Here is a 14,092-nt window from a genome sequence, read left to right on the forward strand (position 1 = left end):
CCCATGTTATGTGGTGGCAGGTAATTGGGGTTGTCCAATCACTGCCCATGTTGCATGATGCCAGGCCAATGGGGGGAGTGGGGGTTGTCCAGTCACTGCCCATGTCACATTATGCCGTGGTTATGTGCCAGCTGTCCACTCAGTGACCAGATGTTGGGGTCAGTGGTTGAGTGTGTCACAAGGTGTCAGGGTGCTGTAGATCGTTGAGTCACTCATGTCGGTCAGTATGTGCGGTGGGATAGCACATGGGTCACATGGGACAGGTGAGTTAAATGGGCTGAATAGCTTCCTTTACAATTGCATTGTGTGTGCATGCTTGTGCATCTGAGGAGGTTTACAGGTGCAATGGAAGTCTCACTGGCAGTAGCAATGTTGGCAGAATTTCAGGTGGCGTTGAGGCGTACAGGGGCGAGATAGATCAGACTGCTGAGTGGTGTCACCACAGCTTCTCACTCAACGTCAGTAAGACCAGGGAATTGATTGTGGACTTCCGAAAGGGGAAGTCAAGGGAACACACTCTGGTCCTCATCAAGGGGTCAGCAATGGGAAGAGTGGGCAGTTTCACGTTCCTGGGGTGTCAACATCTCTGAGGCCCCACGTGTTGATGAGATGACGAAGAACGCACACTAGCAGTCTGAGGAGATCTGCTACATCACCAAAACACTGACAAGTGTCTATAGATCCATGGTGGGGAGTGTTCTAACTAGTTACATCACTGCCGGGTGTGAAGGTCCCGATGCACAGGATCGGAAAAGGACAAAAGGAGTTGTGGACTCTGCTACCTCCATCACTTTACCCCGGGAAGGCAGCAGCGTCATCCCCACTACCTAGGACATGCCCACTTCTAGTTATCACCATCGGAGAGGAGGTACAGGAGCTTCAACCATTCAGGAACAGCATCTTCCCCTCCGCCACCCCATTTGACAAACACCATGGACTATGAATACTACCTCACAGTTCTTATTTTTCCACTTTTTTTTCTAATTTAATGTAATTTTATGCCTTTGCACAGTGCTGCTGTTGCAAAACAACAAATATCACCTCATACGGGAATAATAAACCTGATTCTGATCTGTGTGTCTGAGCGCATAACCGTGTGTGTATGTGTTGAGACAGAGAGCTGGAGACTGCTGCTGTTCTCTGATGTTATCAGAGAGCAATGAGTTATCCATGAAAGAGATTTTAATCGTCTGAAGTGCTAGGAGAAGATGTAGGGCCTGTGGGACAGCTTTGCTCCCTCTGCAAACACCAGACCCTACCACTCCCCGCCGGCCTGACCTGCAGTCTGGATGTTTCAGGACTAGCAGAGTCTGGCCATGATATCATCAGAACCCACCCTTCACTCTGATCAGCAAGGCTGTGGCCTGCTGTGGCCTGGAATTCCTGCCGGCATGAGTAAAGGCGACCTGTGGCTGATGAGACGAGTTACAGGTTGCTTTTGATGCAGAGGGCAGTCAGATAAAATTCCGAGACACCGCTCAGCCTGAACACTGGGAGCCATTGTCAGTCTCAGCAATAAGGCCCAAGAAACTGATTCATAGGAACATAGAAAACCTACAGCACAATACAGGCCCTTCGGCCCATGATGCTGTGCCGAACATATACTTATTTCAGCAATTACCTAGGATTACCCATAGCCCTCTATTTTTCTAAGCTGCATGTACCTATCCAGGAGGCTCGTATCCGCCTCCACCACCGTCACCAGCAGCCCAGTCCACGCACTCACCACTCTCTGCGTAAAAAAACTTACCCCTGACATCTCCTCTGCACCTGCTTCTAAGCACCTTAAAACTGTGCCCTCTCGTGTTAGACATTTCAGCCCTGGGCAAAAAGCCTCTGGTTACCGACACGATTAATGCCTCTCATCATCTTATTCACCTCTATCAGGTCACCTCTCATCCTCTGTCACTCCAAGGAGAAAAGGCCGAGTTCACTCAACCTATTCTCATAGGGCATGTTCACCAATCCAGGCAACATCCTTGTAAATCTCCTCTGCACCCTTTCTATAGTTTCCACATCCCTCCTGTAGTGAGGCGACCAGAACTGATCACAGTACTTCAACTGGGGTCTGACCAGGGTCCTATATAGCTGTAACATTACCTCTCAGCCCTTAAACTCAATCCCACGATTGGTGAAGGCCAATGCACCGTATGCCTTCTTATCCACACAGTCAACCTGCGTAGCAGCTTTGAGTGTCCTATGGATTCGGACCCCAAGATCCCTTTGATCCTCCACACTGCCAAGAGTCTTACCATTAATACTATATTCTGCCATCATATTTGACTTACCAAAATAAACCACCTCACACTTATCTGGGTTGAACTCCATCTGCCACTTCTCAGCCCAGTTTTGCATCCTATCAATGTCCCGCTGTAACCTCTGACAGCCCTCCACACTATCCACAACACCCCCAACCTTTGTGTCATCAGCAAATTTACTAACCGATCCCTCCACTTCCTCATCCAGGTCATTTACAAAAGTCACGAAGAGTAGGGGTCCCAGAACAGATCCCTTAGGCACACCACTGGTCACCGACCTCCATGCAGAATATGATCCATCTACAACCACTGTTTGCCTTCTGTGGGCAAACCAGTTCTGGATCCACAAAGCAATGTCCCCTTGGATCCCATGACTCCTTACTTTCTCAATAAGCCTTGCATGGGGTACCTTGTCAAATGCCTTGCTGAAATCCATATACACTACATCTACTGCTCTACCTTGGCCTAAAATAGTTTGTGGGTTAACATGGGAACAAAATCAGATTATAAGGAGTGTCTACCTATACAGTATGTCGGAAGAAATGGTGGGGTCTTTGATTAGGCTGGCTCCTCCAATGAGCCAGTGGAAAGTGTAGACAGTCGGTGGAGGGAGGCTGGTTTCCGAGCAGTTTCCGCAACTCCCTGATGGTCGCGAGCAGAACAGCTACCGTACCAAGCCGTGATGTATCCAGACAGGACGTTTTCTGTGGTGCATCAGAACACAAGTTAGTGAGGGTTCATGGAATAAACCAAATTTTCTTTAGCCTGCTGAGGACGTGGAGATGCAGGGGAGCTTCCTTAGTCATTCTGTCAATGTGCATTGTGGTAGTACAAAGGAAAACAATAAGAGATTGCAGAATGTGTTACAGTTACAGAGAGAGTGCAGTGTAGGCAGACAAAGAGGTGCAAGGCTCATAATTTCCTCAGGAAGTTGAGGTGTTGCAAGCTTTCTTGGATCTCTCAACCCCCTTGACCTCAGCAGCATTGATGTAGACAGGAGTGTGTGGCCATCCTCTTTCCTGGCATCAGTGACCAGCTCTTCTGTTTTGCTGACGTTGTGGGAATGATTGTAGTTATAGCGCCATGTCCTGCAGTTCGAAAGGACGAGGCAGAGTAACGGTCTAGTGTGGACTGGATGGGCCAAAGGGCCTGTTTCTGTGCTGTAGTGCCCTATGACTCTGTGTCACCAAAAGTTCAAAGTAAATTTAACGTCAAAGTACATACTTGTCACATATACAACCCTGAGATTTAATTTCTTATAATCATAACAGGATCAATGAAAGTCCTCAGCAACTTGAGTATTCAACCAGAATGCAGAAAGCAACAAATTGTGAAAATACAAAAATAAATAAATAATAATAAGAATAAGTAAGCAATAAATATCGAGAATATGAGATGAAGAGTCCTTGAAAGTGAATCCCTAGGTTGTGGGAACATTTCAGTGATAGGACAAGTTAAGCTGACTGAAGTTATCCCCTTTGGTTCCAGATCCTGATGGTTGAGGGGTAACTACTGTTCCTCAACTTGGTGGTACATGTCCTGAGGCTCCTGTAGCTTCTTCCAGTAGGATATTTGTTGGACAGGAGCTCTGAAATAATAACACCGAGGTAGTTAAAGTTGCTGGCCCTCTCCACTTGTGATCTTTCTATGAGATTGGCTCGTGGACCTCAGTTGCCTCCTCCTGAAGTCAATAATCGGTTCCTTGGTCTTGCTGACATTGAACGAGAGGTTGTTGTTGTGGCTCCAGTCAGCCAGATTTTCAATCTTCCTCCTGTATGCTGATTCATCACCACCTTTGTTTTGACCAACGACAGTCGTGTTGTCAGCAGACTTGAATATGGCGTTGGAGCTGTGTTTAGCCTCACAGTCAGAAGTGTGAAGTGAGTAGAGCAGGGGGCTACGCACACAGCCTTGTGGTGCACCTGCGCTGATAGAGATCGTGGAGAGATGTTGTTGCCAATCCGTGCTGACTGGGGTCTATAAGCAAGGAGATCTAGGATACAGTTGCATAGGGGGGGTACTGAGATTAAGGTCTTGAATCTTTTTGATTAGTTTTGTCCAAGGTCTTGAAGCTTATTGATTAGTCTTGTGGGGATGATGGTGTTAAAGGCTCTCTATCTCCTTCTGGTCTCAGAGTGGAGGTTGTTGTTGCTGCAGCCCCTGGATGTCAGGGGTGGGGACCAGCGCTCCCCCTGCCTGAACCTCCTCTCTGTGTTTCAGGGTGGAAGGAAGCCGCTGGTGAACGGAGATTGTGTAGAGTTGGACAAACAGGAGCTGGGCATTCGGCGACGGAGGCACCGCAACCGCCGGCCGCGGCGGATCAAGGTCAGTGTCATTGGGGACACTTGCGTGTGGTAGTATGAGGTCTGGAAGCCACACTTTCCATGAACTGGAGGTCAATGGGGCATTATCTATAGCTCTTCCATGCAGTGTTGACTCTCAATCCAGAATTGAGGCTCCATTGACTGGCTCACATTTAAATTCAAATACTAAGATATATTCCCCAGCCCCCCAGCCCCCCGGATCAGTGTGCCAGACCATCAGAGACAGGAGTAGAATTTGGCCATTCGGCCCATCGTATCTGTTCTACCATTCCATCATGGCTGACTTACTTTCCCTTTCATCCCCATTCCTATTCACCGTCTACGTGACAACAAGCCTGACTTGAATCGAGAGAAACTCCTTTCTCCAGCAAGCAGAGAGAATGAGAGCTTAGAAGTGGGTTGGACTGGTGTGCGAGTGGGGAAGGGAGTGGGAGTCTGCTGGTGGGTTCAGATGAGGAATGGCGGGAGGAAACGGGTTGAAGAATGACTGCTGGCATGGGCACGTGGGCCCGAATGGCCTTCTCTCTGCTGTACGTCCTCTGGTCACTTATTTGCAGCCATATGTGGAGATCGTGAAACGGCAGCGGCCAGCGGGCGAGATGGTCACCTGGAGTGGCCCGGGGTTTGCTCGTGTCCGCGACGGAGCTGGTCTGATGTTCACGGTCAGTGATATCCCCTACGCCATGGACTACAACATCCTGCTGCGTTACGAGCCAGAGGTAAGAATCACCGGTGTGCACACACTGACCCAAAAACGGCAGGTAGAGAGAGGAAAAGAATTCAGTCTGCTGGAACCAGAATCCATATATTATAGTTAGCACTGACCACGGTGTCTGTCTGTCTGTCTGTCTCTCAGTCACACGTTCCTCCTTTCTTCTCTCTCTCTCTCTCTCTCTCTCTCTCTCTCTCTCCCCGTCTCCCTCTCCCTCTCCCTCCCTCCTCCCCTCTACCCCCTCCTCCTCCCCCCTCCTCCCCCCTCCCCTCCCCTCTCCTCTCTCCCCCTTACCTCTCCTCTCTCCCCCTTCCCTCTCTCCCTCTCTTCCCCCTCTTCCCCCCTTCCCCCCCCTCCCCACTCCTCTCCCTCATGCAAACTTGTTACTGGCAGCAGCAGGAATCTCCCCCCCCCCCCACCAACTTCTCTGTATTTCTCTGTCTCTCCCCCTCTCTCCCTTTCTATCTTCCTCAGTATCTCTCTGACTCTCTCTCTCTTTGCATCTCTCTGTCTCTCTCTGTCTCTCTCTCTCTCTCTCATGCTTTCTTTTCCCTCTCACTCTCCCCCTCACTCTGTCTGACCCTCACTCACTCGTCTCCCCCTCACTCACAAGCAGATGCATGGAGACGGCACATGAAACTCTACACTTACACCTGCTTGCTGAGTTACTTTCCTTTGCTGGTCTGGTGAGTGGATAATTCAGAGTTATTTGTCACTCGTACAGTAAAATGTGTTGTTTGTGTTAGCAAGGATGTGCTGGGGGCAGCCCGTAAGTGTGTGCCAACCTAGCGCGCCCACAATGTTCAGCAGAACACAGAACACAACAACACAACAAGCCCTTTTCCTACCCACCCACGCACACACACAGATCCGCCTCCAAACCCCAGACGGCACTCCAGGCTGCCTCCAGGCCTCCAGTCCTGGGCCCTGAACTCTCAGGGTCACAGGTATATGAAAGAAAGATGTTTCCATAGTTGTGTCGAAGTACAGTAAGATGCATCGTTTGTGCCAACCACCAACACAGTCCAAGTGTGTGCTGGTTGCCATGCTTCCAATGCCAACAGCTCAATAACCCTAGCGTCTACATGTGGAACGTGCGAGGGAACCGGAGGAATCCCACGCGGTCACAGGAAGAACATGCAAACTTGTCACTGGCAGCAAATCCCAACAGGTGACGGCTGGTGCTGAACGATACTCCGGCCTGCTGCCCTTGGCTGGGGAATGGTCTGGTGCTGACAGTGTCTCCCATTTCCTCTCTCTCTCACAGTCTGCCGAAGATTGGGAAGCGATCATCAAGATCCACACGGACGGGTTGCCCATTACCTATCGCTGTGGTAACCTGTTGCCGCACGGTCAGCCATACAGACTGACCCTACACCACACGGAGAGGTCAGTCAGGGCAGGGTGTGGGATGTACAGGGACGCTGGCTGAACTCCGTATCACGAGTACAGCGGCTGAGAGGTCTTCAGGGATGGCTGCTGGGGACCGAGGCTCATGCCAAGGGAACCCAGGACTGGGGTTGGAGACAGGACAAGCTTCAGAGTGTGTGAGTCACGGGCTGAGGGTGGTGAAGAGTGTGGTCTGACACTGGGACAGAACACAACTGTTGGCGAGGTAACTCACCACGACTACTAGCCCCAAGCAGTAACACAACCTAAACAGCTTTGGCATGTGGCAGGAAGCCGACTGAAGGGGAACGTGCAAACTGCACACAGACAGCGTCCGAGCTCAGGAACAAACCCAGTCTGTAGAGCTTCGGGACAGTGGCTCTATCCACCGTCTGCAGAGAACCACGTTAGACGACAAACACGAGAAAATCTGCAGAGGCTGGAAATCCAAAGCTACATGCAGAAAATGCTGGAGGAACTTAGCAGGTCAGACCTGGTCAAGTCCTGATGAAGGGTCTCAGCGCGAGACGTCAGCTGTTTACTCATTGCATAGGTGCTGCCTGACCTGCTGAGTTAGTCATAGTCATACTTTATTGATTCCAGGGGAAATTGGTTTTCATTATAGTTGTACCATAAATAATAAATAGTAATAGAACCATAAATAGTTAAATAGTAATATGTAAATTATGCCAGTACGTCCAGGACCAGCTTATTGGCTCAGGGTGTCTGACCCTCCAAGGGAGGAGTTGTAAAGTTTGATGGCCACAGGCAGGAATGACTTCCTATGACGCTCTGTGTTGCATCTCGGTGGAATGAGTCTCTGGCTGAATGTGCTCCTGTGCCCACCCAGTACATTATGTAGTGGATGGGAGACATTGTCCAAGATGGCATGCAACTTGGACAGCATCCTCTTTTCAGACACCACCGTCAGAGAGTCCAGTTCCATCCCCACAACATCACTGGCCTTACGAATGAGTTTGTTGATTCTGTTGGTGTCTGCTACCCTCAGCCTGCTGCCCCAGCACACAACAGCAAACATGATAGCACTGGCCACCACAGACTCGTAGAACATCCTCAGCATCATCCGGCAGATAATAAAGGACCTCATTCTCCTCAGGAAATAGAGATGGCTCTGACCCTTCTTGTAGACAGCCTCAGTGTTCTTTGACCAGTCCAGTTTATTGTCAATTCCTATCCCCAGGTATTTGTAATCCTCCACCATGTCCACACTGACCCCCTGGATGGAAACAGGGGTCACCGGTACCTTAGCTCTCCTCAAGTCTACCACCAGCTCCTTAGTCTTTTTCACATTAAGCTGCAGATAATTCTGCTCACACCATGTGACAAAGTTTCTTACCGTAGCCCTGTACTCAGCCTCATCTCCCTTGCTGATGCATCCAACTATGGCAGAGTCATCCGAAAACTACCTCCAGCATCTTGTGTCTCACCATGCTAGCTTATTGTCATATATACCAGCCTGCGATGAAATTCTTCATGTGAAACTCCCAGCGTGAACATTGTGCTGGATTATAACCAATACAGTATCACAGAAGAACTGAACGGTCTGGGGCAGTGCACACAGAAACACTGCATCAGGTAAGCAGCACTGTTCAACAAAAAATCAAATCATACACCGTATTTACAAGCAAGAGCACAACTAGAATGAAAAAATCAGTGCGTTGTAGTGCAAAGTGACCAGAGTAGCCATCATGTTATGAAACTGTAGTGATTAGGATTTAACCAGTTGCATCAAGAACCAAATGAGATGCACTTTATTTGTCACATGTACATTGACACATACAGTGAAGTGAGTCATTCAGCACACAAGTGTCACCTAATTTGCTCTTGCTAATCAACCCCAAATGCAGATTTGTCTCTGGTCAAACTCAATTACGCTGCCGCGACCGACTGATGCCTTTTTCTACTTCAAGTGAAATCCAATGTCTGGATTGGTCACTGGTCAAAAGTCTAATTCTACAGCTATCTGTCTATGATACAAACTCCTTACAGCAACAGCAGGAATTGAACCGTAATCTGTGACTGTTGGTGCTGTAAAGCGACTGCGTTAACCACCACACTATTGCACCACCCCCTGTGGCTGAATCACCAATAACAATTTTCAGCCCTTGGAATTTACTTACCTTGTTATAGATTGGCCTCCGGACCTCCGCAGGTTGTTTGTCTTTGTCTGTCAGTGTTTGTGACTCCTCCTCAGGCTCGGACTCAATGCCTCCTGCTCAGCCTCGGTTCTATTGCCACTCAAGTCCAAGACTGCTGACAAACCTGCCACTGGTCCGCTGTGACAGGCCAATTCACTGAATCCTCTCATCAGCCTTCCGAACAGAGCACTTGATTTGCTTCTTAACCACGGCTCGTGAAAGCTCCTCGCAAGCATAAACACAGGCGATCAGAATCAGGTTTATTATCACCGGCACGTGACGTGAAATCTGTTAACTTAGCAGCAGCAGTTCAATGCAATACATAATCTAGCAGAGAGAGAAAAAAATATGTAAAATTAAACATATTAAATAAACAAGTAAATCAATTACATATATTGAATAGATTAAAACAAAACATGCAAAAACAGAAATACTGTATTTTTTTTAAAAAGCGAGGTAGTGTTCAAGGGTTCAATGTCCATTTAAGAATCGGATGGCAGAGGGGAAGAAGCTGATCCTCAGTCACTGAGTGTGTGCCTTCAGGCTTCTGTACCTCTTACCTGATGGTAACAGTGAGAAAAGGGCATGCCCTGGGTGCTGGAGGTCCGTAATAATGGACGCTGCCTTTCTAAGACACCACTCCCTAAAGATGTCCTGGGTACTTTGTAGGTTAGTACCCAAGATGGAGCTGACTAGATTTACAATCCTCTGCATCTTCTTTTGGTCCTGTGCAGTAGCCCCTCCATACCAGACAGTGATGCAGCCTGTCAGAATGCTCTCCACAGAACATCTATAAAAGTTTTTGAGTGTATTGTTGACGTACCAAATCTCTTCAAACTCCTAATGGAGTATAGCCGCTGTCTTGCCTTCTTTATAACTACATCAATATGTTGGGACCAGGTTAGATCCTCAGAGATCTTGATACCCAGGAACTTGAAGCTGCTCACTCTCTCCATTTCTGATCCCTCTATGAGGATTGGTATGTGTTCCTTCATCTTACCCTTCCTGAAGTCCTCAATCAGCTCTTTCGTCTTATTGACGTTGAGTGCCAGGTTGTTGCTGTGGCACCACTCCACCAGTTGGCATATCTCACTCCTGTATGCCCTCTCGTCACCACCTGAGATTCTACCAACAATGGTTGCATCGTCAGCAAATTTATAGATGGTATTTGGGCTATGCCTAGCCACACAGTCATGTGAATATAGAGAGTAGAGCAGTGGGCTAAGCACACACCCCTGAGGTGCGCCAGTGTTGATCGTCAGCGAGGAGGAGTTGTTATCACCAATCTGCACAGGTTGTGGTCTTCCGGTTGGGAAGTCGAGGATCCAATTGCAGAGGGAGGTACAGAGGCCCAGGTTCTGCAACTTCTCAGTCAGGATTGCGGGAATGATAGTATTAAATGCTGAGCTGTAGTCGATGAACAGCATCCTGATGTAAATGTTTGTGTTGTCCACGTGGTCTAAAGCCGTGTGGAGAGCCATTGAGATCGCGTCTGCCATTGACCTATTGTGGAGATAGGCAAATTGCAATGGGTCCAGGTCCTTGCCGAGGCAGGAGTTCAGTCTAGTCATGACCAACCCCTCAAAGCATTTCATCACTGTCGATGTGAGTGCTACGGGGTGATAGTCATTAAGGCAGCCCACATTATTCTTCTTAGGCACTGGTATAATTGTTGCCTTTTTGAAGCAAGTGGGAACTTCAGCCCATAGCAGTGAGAGGTTGAAAATGTCCTTGAATACTCCCGCTAGTTGGTTGACACAGGTTTTCAGAGCTTTACCAGGTGCCAGAGTTGCTGTGCGTCTGATGTCGCCTCCAACCTCGTTCGAAATTGTCCCTTCGCCCTTGAAATAGCCCTCCGCAAATCATACCTGGTTTTCTGGTACAGGCCTGGGTTGCCAGACTTGAATGCCACAGATCCAGCCTTCAGCAGACAATGTACCTCCTGGTTCATCCACGGCTTTTGGTTTGGGAACCTGCAGATTCTGCTGATGCCGGAAATCCAGAGTTACACACAAATATGCAAATAAACCTTTATATCTAAAAAGGGCCTTCATCTGTCAGGCCATCTGAAATAAATCAACTGTCAAGAAGTTCCAGGGAGAAGTGGCTCTGAATTTCCCAGAGCCGAGTATGAAGGCACCAGTGCATGGAACTGGAAATAGTTGCAGTGGCATCCATCATGAAGGACCCCCATCTCCCTCTTCTCACTGCTACCATCAGGGAGGAGGCACAGGAACCTGAAGCCACACACTCAATGATTCAGGAACAGCTTCTTCCCCACCAGCATCCAATTTCTGAATAGTCCACGGACCCTACCTCAGTATTTTGTTCTCTCTTTGCAATACTTATTAATTGCTGTTATATTTGTTATTGCAACTTATAGTCATTTTATGTCTTGCACTGTGCTGTTGCCACAAAGTAAGTGATTATAAACCTGATTTTGGTTCCGTGGAGAGTCCTTTGCTGTGGAGAGTAGTCAGGCAAGACCACAACCAAATGATCTTTTCCAAGACATCCCTCTCAGTGCACCTCATGGTCATGCCATGGTGTTATCTGAGAGCTGTCCACATGTTCAGCTAGTCCAGCGATGGAGAAGCCGATCTGACAGCTGTCCACACGTTCAGCTAGTCCAGCGATGGAGAAGCTGGTCTGAGAGCTGTCCACACGTTCAGCTAGTCCAGTGATGGAGAAGCCGATCTGACAGCTGTCCACACGTTCAGCTAGTCCAGCGATGGAGAAGCTGGTCTGAGAGCTGTCCACACGTTCAGCTAGTCCAGTGATGGAGAAGTTGGTCTGAGAGCTGTCCACACGTTCAGCTAGTCAAAGGATGGAGAAGCTGATCTGAGAGCTGTCCACACGTTCAGCTAGTCCAGCGATGGAGAAGCTGGTCTGAGAGCTGTCCACACGTTCAGTTAGTCCAGTGATGGAGAAGCCGATCTGAGAGCTGTCCACACGTTCAGCTAGTCCAGCGATGGAGAAGCTGGTCTGAGAGCTGTCCACACGTTCAGCTAGTCTAGTGATGGAGAAGCTGGTCTGAGAGCTGTCCACACGTTCAGCTAGTCCAGCGATGGAGAAGCTGGTCTGAGAGCTGTCCACACGTTCAGCTAGTCCAGCGATGGAGAAGCTGGTCTGAGAGCTGTCCACACGTTCAGCTAGTCCAGCGATGGAGAAGCTGGTCTGAGAGCTGTCCACACGTTCAGCTAGTCCAGTGATGGAGAAGCTGGTCTGAGAGCTGTCCACACGTTCAGCTAGTCCAGCGATGGAGAAGCTGGTCTGAGAGCTGTCCACACGTTCAGCTAGTCCAGTGATGGAGAAGCTGGTCTGAGAGCTGTCCACACGTTCAGCTAGTCCAGCGATGGAGAAGCTGGTCTGAGAGCTGTCCACACGTTCAGCTAGTCCAGTGATGGAGAAGCCGATCTGAGAGCTGCCCACACGTTCAGCTAGTCCAGCGATGGAGAAGCTGGTCTGAGAGCTGTCCACACGTTCAGCTAGTCCAGCGATGGAGAAGCTGGTCTGAAAGCTGTCCACACGTTCAGCTAGTCCAGCGATGGTGAAGCTGGTCTGAGAGCTGTCCACACGTTCAGCTAGTCCAGCGATGGAGAAGCTGGTCTGAGAGCTATCCACAAGTTCAGCTAGTCCAGCGATGGAGAAGCCGGCCTTCTGTCTGCTCTGACAGCAGCAGGAGAGGTGACCACTGAAACATGTCTGATCCTGAGGGGTCTGGCAGGGTGTGTGTAGAGAGGATGTTTCCTTGGGGAGAATTTTCAACCAGGAGTCACTGGTTACAAATAACAAGTCATCTATTAAAGTCAAAGATGGTTCTTTTCTCTCTGACAGTTGTGAGTCTGAAATTCTCTTGCACGTGACCAAGTGCTTTCTTCATCACAATAGATGTGAGTCACTGAGGCAGCTCCCCCTGCTCTTCTTGGACACGGGTCTGATTGTTGCCCGTTTGAAGCAGGTGGGGATCTCTGACTGCAGCAGTGAGAGATTGAAGATGTCCTCGGACACTCCCACCAGTTGGTTGGCACAGGTTTTCAGTGCCCTACCAGGTACTCCATCGAGACCTGATGCCTTGCGAGGGTTCACCCTCTCGAGGGATATTCTGACATCGGCGTCTGAGACAGAGATCACAGAGTCACCAAGTGCTGTGGGGATTCATTCTCCCTTTCAAAGTGAGCATGAAGGCCATAGAGTTCATCAGGGAGTGAACCATTTAGGCTGTTGGGTTTCACCTTGTAGGACGCATTGGGCTGTAAACCCTGCCACTGCTGCTACACATCCGATTGTGTCTCAAACTTCACATGGAATTGCCTCTTTGCTCCCACAATGGCCTCCTGAGATTGTACATAGGCTTCTTGTAGGACCTTAAACAGCACAGAGCTAAACACCAGCTAATTAAACTTGAGAGGTTAGTGGGGCATGGCTGTCTTCTCCTGATTCAGGCTTGTTTGTACAGACAGAATGAGAAACAGTGCCTCCAATTCAACCAGGAGCAGGGAACTACCATGGAAAAATGTCTTAATATATAGGAGGCAAATGAAAACCACAATGTACACACAGTGACCACTTTATTAGGTACGCCTGTACACCCACTCATTAATGCAAATATCTAATCAGCTAATCATGTGATAAAAGCATACAGACATGGTCAAGAGGTTCAGTTGTCATTCAGACCAAACATCAGAATGTGATCTAAATGATTTTAACCGTGGAATTCATGTTGGTGCCAGACAGGGTGTTTTGAGTATCTCAGAAACAGCTGATCTCCTGAGATCTCCAGTCTCCAGAGTTTGCAGAGAATGGTACCAAAAACATTCAGTGAGCAGCAGTTCTGTGGGCAAAACTGCCTTGTTAATGAGAGAGTTCAGGGAAGAATGGCCGAACCGGTTCAAACTGACAGGAAGGTGACAGTAACTCAAATAACCACACGTTACAACAGTGGTGTGCAGAAGAGCGTCTCTGAATGTACGTCATGTCAAACCTTGAAGTGGGTGGCCTACAGCAGCAGAAGACCACACTGGGTTCCAGTCCTGTAGCTAATAGTGTCCACTAAGTATATAATACAGAGAGCAGTCGTGCTCATGTAGATAACATTGGTCCTGTGTATATTACAGGGTCACTCTGTGTGACACAAAGGAATGTTAGTAATGCTGTCAAACTTTAAAGTAAATTTATAAACCTGTACATGTCACCATATTTAACCCTGAGATTCATTTCCTTGCGGGCATACTCAATAAATGCATAGCC

The 14,092-nt window shown here is 48.6% G+C and overlaps 1 protein-coding gene across 4 annotated transcripts in view; it reads left to right on the plus strand.

Moving 5' to 3' along the window:
* Positions 1-14,092, plus strand: part of lamb2l (laminin, beta 2-like) — a 229,022-nt gene that overhangs the window by 121,647 nt on the left and 93,283 nt on the right. For all 4 annotated transcript variants that reach the window (XM_063068278.1, XM_063068280.1, XM_063068277.1 and 1 more), the window contains 3 exons: positions 4,479-4,583; positions 5,140-5,301; positions 6,562-6,683. In XM_063068278.1, the coding sequence (XP_062924348.1) occupies positions 4,479-4,583; positions 5,140-5,301; positions 6,562-6,683 (389 nt within the window). The remainder of the gene's footprint in view (positions 1-4,478; positions 4,584-5,139; positions 5,302-6,561; positions 6,684-14,092) is intronic.

This window comes from Mobula hypostoma, chromosome 15, assembly GCF_963921235.1.
Source record: "Mobula hypostoma chromosome 15, sMobHyp1.1, whole genome shotgun sequence".
In the NCBI taxonomy this organism is placed as follows: Eukaryota; Metazoa; Chordata; class Chondrichthyes; order Myliobatiformes; family Myliobatidae; genus Mobula; species Mobula hypostoma.